This window comes from Rhyacophila brunnea, unplaced genomic scaffold (assembly GCF_057557595.1).
Source record: "Rhyacophila brunnea isolate RB1 unplaced genomic scaffold, BYU_Rbru_1.0 scaffold_20, whole genome shotgun sequence".
In the NCBI taxonomy this organism is placed as follows: domain Eukaryota; kingdom Metazoa; phylum Arthropoda; class Insecta; order Trichoptera; family Rhyacophilidae; genus Rhyacophila; species Rhyacophila brunnea.
The window spans coordinates 16419700-16428973 of NW_028232860.1; the positions used below are offsets into that span (position 1 = coordinate 16419700).

General features: G+C 34.9%; 1 protein-coding gene across 1 annotated transcript; it reads right to left on the reverse strand.

The window, feature by feature from the left end:
- Window positions 1–2655: 2655 nt before the first annotated feature.
- Window positions 2656–6756, reverse strand: LOC147071278 (uncharacterized). The gene is made up of 2 exons (XM_085948114.1): window positions 6258–6756; window positions 2656–3974 (listed from the first exon to the last, which is right to left on the reverse strand). Exons 1-2 carry the CDS (start codon window positions 6660–6662, stop codon window positions 3675–3677), a joined length of 705 nt encoding a protein of 234 aa, XP_085804240.1. The 5' UTR covers window positions 6663–6756; the 3' UTR covers window positions 2656–3674.
- Between the last annotated feature and the right edge of the window lie 2518 nt (window positions 6757–9274).

Below are 9274 nucleotides of genomic sequence, written 5' to 3' on the forward strand. Positions count from 1 at the left end.
ATCCGTCTGACTATGTGTCGTGTTTACAATATGGGCGGCCGTTCCTTTTTTGAATTCGAAATCCAAATTTAAATTTACAACAAGCCCGCATTTAAATTTTTCCGTCAACTGAATTATTTAGAAGTAGGCAGTGCATTTCTCGTGACGTATTCAGTATTGCACAAAATATGACTCTTGTAAACTTTAAAATAAAAATAATTCTCTATTAGATAGGTAGGTATTTAGTTTCTACATGACACGACACATTTTTGGCAGGAATGTTAAAAATACCAATTATGATCATATACCTACTTAACAAAAACCTTATGTGCTATAGGTATTTAAAAAAGTAAATGGAGAGAGATCCTACTAAATACAGCCTCATTTTAAAATCCAGATAGAATAACACAACCACCTTGTACGAAGAAGCATATGTGTATGGTCAGTTACGTCCCGTAGGGGTAGCCAGGCCATGCGTTACTTAGGGGCGGCAAATTAATGAATAAGATCATTACTACTTTTGAAAGCTGTGGCGGTTTTCCATGCACCGGACGCCGCTGTCGCTTCGTTAGAAAGTATCGACATTTTAGTGTGAATCTTAAATAAATCACAAAGGGCCTCTAAACTTGTCAGTGCCTCAGACCTCAACGTACCTAAACCGCCGCTGTTTGAGTGGGTGTTTCATAGAAATTCTCTAATTCTTGTTATTTTATTTTTAGAATTATTAATAACCATGTCCTTGCTTTTTCGTACAAGGTGGTTGTTAGTAACTTTGAACAATCACAAACACCCAGGCTTTAAGAAAAACACATAAATGTTTTGTCATGACCGGGAATCGAACCCAGAACTCTCGGGTGGAAGGCCAGCGCCTTTCCCACTGCACCACGAGAGCCGCCTAATTCTTGTTATTGTAATTAACAAATCAGTAATCGAAAATAATACTTTGTGTATTAATTTTATAATAAATTCTTTTATCAACTATATTTTCTCGGCCATTACAATTATCAGAAAATTAACTGGGGCAACATTTACATAATAAATAATATAATCAGTAATAATAATTGCCTATAGATATAGATTATTTTTAATTAATTATTACATGGAATCTGTTTACACAGTCACAATACACACAGTTCACATTGATCAAAATGGTTACATGAATACATAACATAATATAACAGAATATGAATAAACAGAACTGTGACAAAACATGACAGCGATAAATAGAACTATGACAATTCAGAACAGATGAAAAATATAACAGTTAATATTAAAATTGTCACATCTCTATTATGGTGGATACATTTTTTAAAACATATGTTGTCAACATGCCATGAATAAATCAATATAATATAACAGTTTGTGCAATATTTGTCGCTGGAAAGCCTCAATTAAACGGGACTCAACTCGGTGTTACCGGCAAGCTATATCTCGTCATCAAAATGCCTTGGGTGACTATAACTGTGTTTAAAAGTTCAAATAGACTATATGACGATCGGGCACATATATGCTAAGAGCGATTTAGTGTCTATGATCAAATATAGGTATGCCATTCCGACATATTATACATACATATTGTATGACAGCTATGGCATGGTATTTACACTCTGTGACACCCAATGACACAGGACGCCAACATAAGAAACGGGTTTTTCGGCATTTATATGACCGATCGTCATAGAGTCTATTTGAGCCATAACTAACTGCTACATTTCCGGGTGAGGATAACTACAATGAAGTTCTCACATATTTATTCTCAAGTTACATCGAAGGAGTTACAGGAAGACCACCGCTCTTTCCAATTAGAATATTAAATCATTTTGAGGCTGCTTCTGGGAGATGTCCTAAGGCATAAAGCCCACCAAAAAAGCGTTCGGTGCGCTCACTACTGAGTAGGCCCCCTCCTACCCGCGCATTACCCTTCACCTATGTAATAAGGGGCTCAAGGAGCACAAAATAATTATTATTATCAGCGTCTCTCATAACAAAGCAATAAAAATAGTATTAAATTTCTCGGGGCTTGTAATTAATATCGGACACGCAATAACTAAACAAAGAGTTCACTGTTCTTAAATAATGGCTTCTCGCCCGTCTATCGACGACGCTTCGAGGAGCGTGATTTTGCTTGCCGTGTTCAATGAATGGACTACGTTGTATTTTCGTTAATTCGTATCGTTGAGAAGCCAAAAAACGGTGACTCATGGGGCAGGCGGGCACAGTGTGCGCTGGCGTATTTGATTACGTTGTATTTTCGATGATTCACATAGAAAATGCGCGAGCGCCCGCCCCGCAAGCCTGCTTTAGTGGACTTTATGCCTAAGACTACAAATATTGTTGTGATTGTTTCATTCTAGTCCCTCAAGCATTTGGAACATCCTAGATGGATTAAGATGAGGCATAGCTTGCCAGCTATTATTATTAGCCAATGCCCATACAGGTCGTCCTAAAATTAAAAAAAAAAAAAACGTATAAAACCCTTAGTAATTAGGTGGCAATAGTTTTGCAGGAATATCAATATCAAGAAGATAAACGTTTTTACGCCGAATGGTTTATAAGTGATCATATAATAATATATTAATCTGTATATTATATTTCTTTTATAAATTTAAGTTTTATAAGTATTTAATTCATAAATAGATACGATAAAGATTTATTTTAGAGAAAGTTTTATTTTTTGCCTGTTCTGAATTTTCATAGTTATATTTATCGCTGTTCTGTTCCGTCCGGTTACCGATAAAAATATACCAATAAGTACCCGTCGCTGTTTTATTGCCAGGTGTAATATTTTTTAATACTGCCTTGCAAAATACGCAACTGGCGTATGGCGTTAATTAATCTAGTGTTTTTAGGCACCGGACACCGCATAATATTTCTAGCAAAAAAGTTTGAATATTACACGAGATTTGCTTGAAACTCAAAAGGCTGGGCCTTCTGTACATTTTTGATATATTTTACAAATAAAAAAATCTAATTTACAATAATATTTAAGTGATGACGAAGCTTTGTACCTACATGTACTAATTTATAGTATAACTAATTTATTATCTAATCGTCGATCTGAATATGGGTTTATAACCCTAAAAATCTGTCAAGATAAATAACTCAAGAATCGTAAAATGTTTTAAAACCATAACGTAAACGCAAATTCAGTCAATTACTAACTTACTGACTTATTTATTAGTTGCTAAACAATAAATTCTTTAATCGTCGTTCTCGTTCGTGTAAAGAATGTTTTTTTTTAAATGGAAGTTTGAGAATTTTTAATTTTCAGAAAATCTGGCATTTTTTTGGCAACTAACTTATTTTCTCGTGGCCGGAAATTTGTACGTACACTTCCGAGTTTGACGTTTCGGTTCTATATAATAATCTTGTGACTAGTCGTAGTAGATTCTAGTCGAAGAACAGATTAAATTGAGGTCACCTCTAATTTACCTATATGTGCAAGAGACCTTACATAAATTACCAAACATATCAATATTATGTACTTAGATACTTTTTAGGTAATGTTTAATTTTTTGACATTTCACACAAAATAATATATCTTGAGCTTCTGCAGTTGGTAATCGTGTCGTGTAGTCGGTCCATGAAGTAGCCACACAAACACTCCAAACTCCGAAGTTATTCGGACGGTGTAATGCGTCCAAGTTTATTTGTAGGATAAGTAGCGGTAAAATTTGACTAGTTTTTATGTTGGTTCAAAATGTAACGTCACTCTCGTCTGTCAATTTCTGGCAAAGTCCTCCAAAGATGACTTTGTTTATCAGAAAATCCGCATAGTTCCGCTGCTCCTCGTCCATCCGCCGTAGCTTAAACGCCACGTTCAGGCCGACGGTGTCTAATTCGTCGTGATTCGATGAACTCTTCATGGATCTGTCCATTTTTCTTTTCGGCGGCCGAGGTGGTTCACTTTCGACCGGTGACTCGATGCGCATCGTCCTCTTCGGAACGATCTCCAACTTGATATCCTCGCCGTGTGTGAGATTGGCAAGGTTGGACTAGAAAAAAAAACAAATGAATCCTTTTGAGTTTAACATATTAACTGAACAACCAGGCTTCGCACAATGTCGTTTCATTCATCGATATAGCCCGTTTACACGTGCATGGAGTTACTGGTGGCAGTACGTATTTTCGCGACCATAACGATAAAATGCAAATGTGCACACGTATTATTGTGCAAGTTGCAAGACTGCATGCCGCTACCTGAAAGCAACAGTGAAAAAAGTCGATTTTGAGATAAGCATAGCAATCGATTGCTGAAAGCTATACCTACATAATGAATCACTGAGATTTATAAAAAAAAATGTAGTAAGTAGGTATCCAATTTAAAAGAAAAAAATTCCACTGTTACATTTATAAAATTTTCCTGTAACTTCAAGCAACCCTGTAGTTAACGATTTCATTTATAATTGATACAAACATTAAAGTTCAATTATCTTGAAACTAGTAATATTGACTTATTCCACTGTTGCTTTCGGATAGCAATGCAAGAATCAAAAATGTAGTTGAAATTTGCATGACGTGGGGGCATGCGGGTTATAACGATAGTGGCAAAGCTGCCGGAAAAAATACTAAACTACACCGCGCGGAGCATTTCGATGGTTACCAAAATCAGACAAATGTGTCGCTAGATTTCAAAATCAGCCAAGTCCATAATAAATGAATAGGAGAAAAACAGTTTTTTGTTTGCTCAAATACACAGTCACAAGGGTGAAAGTTTATATTATTTCGAGAATAGAATATTTAAAATTAATAAATTCCACATTTTGATAATGCAGAAATGTTAGAAAGCAGTAGTTCTTCAGCAATTCACAAATATGTCAAAAATACCTAAAGGTGGACTTGGCTGATTTTGAAATGTAGCGACACAAATAGCACCATACAATGACAACAACACGTTTCGCTTACGCTTGAAGAATGAGATTGGTAATACACTTGGCACTTTTGCGTGTGAACAGTTATTATAGCGATAGTTTTAATTTACACACTATTTGTGCCAGTAAATCCATGCACGTGTACAGGCGCTATTACTTAACGAAACAATAACAATTACTTTCAATACGTTTTAAAATATATGTACCTACCTAGGAATACAACATGTCAAAATAAAAATAATTCAGACAACTAAGTAAAACAAAAGAAATTAAAATATAATTCAAAATATGCAAACTCTCTGTCGTGAAAATTTAAAACTGGAATTGGAGGGAGAGGTAATTTAAACAAACAGGAAAAGGAAAGATTTCGACTTTTATGATAGTAGTGTATTTTTTTAGTAATATAAGTGAAAAAATCACAAACGCACAGGTTTTTAGAAAATCACATAAATATTATATTGTGACCTCACCGAGTCGAAGCCGTAGCCTCCTGGTGATTAGATGACTATATAAATATATAACGTGGTTTGTAATACCGGACCCCCAGGAAATTTCTTAAATCCGTATTCCTGTGTAGTGATTACGTTTTTACTGAAAATAGCGTATTAAATTTGAATAATTAAACAAAAAATACGCAGAGAAAATCGTTATTTTCCACAAAATACGCAATGTTTTAATTCAAAAGGAAAAACAAACCCCATGGAATCTAAAGAAAATAAATATACAGTGTTCATGAAAAAACATCATACAGGTTAACAGGAGTCCGAACCCGACCGCCCCCCCCCCCCACCCTTTGTGTGCGCGCCTGTCATAAGGTCTCGTACCGGAAAGAGATACTTAGCCATATTATAACATAACGTAATGATTATTATCAGTTTATTTGATGCCAACCAATATCAAATTAATGCTGTCATTAAATCTAATAAAATTGGAACATTTACTGCCTGCAATGTTCCACGAACATCGCGTCATTTTTGTATCTCAATGATATCATGCGATGATAGCATATCTATAGATAGATAGACGGCTATCTCTTTCCGGTACGGGAGCTCACGGCGAAATGTAATTTGTACGATTTACTTACTTCCATGAAGGTAACCGATACAGTTTATCCCATATTTCTCCACAGTTGAGAATTGTATCTACCTTCTTACAGCCGCAACCTTGATAGTATACAGTCATCTATTTCTGAAACAACATCTCACGGTGAACTGTGATACGGGAAACTGCATACGTGTACATATATCCTGACGCAACTATCGATATCGTGTCGAAATAAAGTAACGACAAACGATACAATGAATCGGAATAAAATAATGAAATAGGTACAGCCCTAGAAACACAACAAAAACAACAACAACAAAAATAATTCAACAGATCAAAACAGATCAATGCGATGTTACTTACAAATTCAACTTCCAGCGGGTCATCATCATCGTCGTGTAGCTCGGAGTATTCATCGCGGGGCGCGATGCTGTCGTTGAGGTCTTCCTCTTGGTCACTCAAAAATTTCATGAGGTTGAAGTACCATAGGGAAGGTATGTAGACGTCGCTGTCGAATACGCTGTTCTTCGAAGACGCCTGCATCTTCTTCCACTCCTTGCGAAACGTGCATCTCAAATTGTTAATTTTTTTCTTGACCGTATCCATCGTGGCAGTCGGGATAACTTGCCTGTAAAGGAACAGTAAATCGTTGTAGGCGATTTCACGAATTTTTTTATTTGCGTAGTTCTCATCTTTAAGTTTCCATAGACAAGGGCAGCTTCTATATTTCTCTATGAACTTGCTTATAAACGTTGGCTTGGTGTCCATTTTCTTTTTGTTTCAAGGCGATCGGATGATTTTATTTCGCCGTACGACGGACCGCAGATCAACACGCAAACACGTAGGCGATCGCCTACAGACTGTCTGAATATTTCAAGCGGACGACCGTCGCGCGGCGATCGTATTACAGAGTTGCCAGAATGGTATCAGTTTTAGAAAATATTCTTATATTTTGATAATAATGATAGAATGACACCGTATGAATGGGTTAATTCATACTATTTACTGATATATCCCATTTTAGCGAAATATTGTTATTTGATATTATTATTATACAACACTGACAAAACGTCCGTTGGTATCATAGCTACTTTGTAATGTATAAGTATTTTAGTTTACACTTGACCGACAACCCGAGTTTACATTCGACACCCATGGTGGCCGCGCGGCTTAAAAATTGGACTATCACGTCGTGGGTCTTAGGTTCGAATCCTGGGTCTGGCAAGTACACATATTGTTTTTCAATTTGTGTGTGAGTCAGGGTATGGATCTAATAGGTTGAGCAAGTGGCTGACATCCATTTCTCGTAAAAAACAAAATCTGTTAATATAAACCTCTACCCTGTGGAGGTCCATATGATCCTGTTAGGATAAAAAAAAACTTTAGTTTAAAATATGGTTCGTTTAAATAAGGTATTTTCTTTGAAAAAATATGATCTACAAGCAATTCGTATCTAACAAACTCGGTTTCCTCAAAAAATGCTGGTAAGGAATAATTATCTAGGTAGGTACCTAAATAAACTTGTGATTTGTGGGTCGTATGATCGAATCCAGGTGGCTCAATAAAATACACCAATGATATATTAGCGGCGAACTGCGGAACTATATTCACCGCACTTTCAGGAGTATTTTTAAACCCCCGACCCTCGCTAAAGTCGTCTAATGCTTACAGCGCCATAAAATCGTGTAATGGTTCTACTAAATTTGAATGTATTTTTTTATTCAATATTATGATCATTTATTTGTAATTATTGGTAATGGACTGGCTGAATAGACTTTCGAATAATCATTAATCTCTATAAGGGATCCTTTCAAATGCAAATGTTCGTTCATAGAATCCATGAGATCATCAAAGTTTTCTAAATTGGAGATACGTAGATATGAAGGATTCAAAACTAATTCTGTTTCTGCTTGCATTTTTACACGGAATAATACTTAAACCTTGAACATGCGCAGTTGCGATTTCTTTTAGTGCGCACTGCGCAGGCATTTTGAAAGACTACAGTTCCTATCGTGGTTTGTAATGCATCTGTAAAAACATTATGCATACTTCCCGATATTGTGTAAAGTTTATACATTAATATTCACTGCCCTGATGGTTTGCGGATCATTTCGATTTAGGTACTACTGAACGTAATGATAATTATCAGTCGTCAGATAAAACAGTTATTTATAAGAATTTAACAATAATTGATATGATACGTCAAGAAACATCATATTTTGTTATGTAATTGTAACGTCCTTTTATCGATTTTTTTTGGCTATAAGGCCAGAATATTTCACAGTCTGGCAACTTGCCTCTCGGGGAGTGAGTGGAATTGTCTATTCGAAATCGGCAGATCGCCTGTCACGACATAATGCACACGCGCACTCAATCATATCCAGCGATAGGACGCGACCGGCAAGTTTGTGTGTATGGGTGTATATCGGCCAGAATAACATTGTGATATTATTATTTTCAGAAAACAAGGCACCTTTACACGATCAATATTTGCATACATATTTTCATCAGTATGATGTTTATAAATGAGATCCATCTATATAACTGCTATCTTAACCTGGCAATAGTGTTATATTATTATATTCATAATACTTATTATTAGGGAGCGGATTTATAAGCAACAAAAAACATGATTATATTAAATCAATAAAATATGCACTAAAACCGAAGAAATATGTAATTAAAATTTTTCATTTTTTATGGGAAAAAATTGTAAATACCCACTTTACCCAATATTACTGACAAAAAAATCGAATAACTAGTTGATAATTTTTCAACATAATACGATAGCAGAACAAAAAAACACAAACAATGAATATATTAAAGTTAATCAATTATAATTTATTATATATATTATAATTTATTATATATAATATATTATATTAAAGTAGTTTTTCCACAAGTACAAACAATTGAATAATAAATGCAATGTAAACCAAACATAACTTAAAAAACAAAAACGACACTCTTAAATATTCCTAAATACTAGTTTTTGTTTTTTGTCCGAAAAAAAATCAATATTTTTTTCAATATGCTCTGGCATTAAATTTTTCCGCATAAGTATCTGTCAGTATTTTGTTTATATGCGGAAAACGACCTCTCAACGTCCACAGAGGTGATTGGACAAACTTTAAATAACAGTGCCCGAGTTGACTTCACTTTTTCTGATAAATCCACAGACCGGAGATGGCATTAAAAATGCAAGTGCATCTAAACTATCTACCTTCCTAACTTAGTTATATTTCGATAAAATAATTTAAAAAATTAAAATTATAAATTTATTCGAAAGCTCTAAAATATGCATTTATTTATGAAATATGCACTAATGTCTCACACATGCATTTATATGCACAATAAAATTTTTGGATTCTGTGTCTTTC

Bases quoted from the DNA above. Each gene is read 5' to 3' on its own strand.
- LOC147071278 (XM_085948114.1), bottom strand. From the start codon at position 6,662: ATGGACACCAAGCCAACGTTTATAAGCAAGTTCATAGAGAAATATAGA. The intron at 3,975-6,257 runs GTAAGTAACATC...TTTTTTTTCTAG, and splicing joins ACCCGCTGGAAGTTGAATTT to TCCAACCTTGCCAATCTCAC.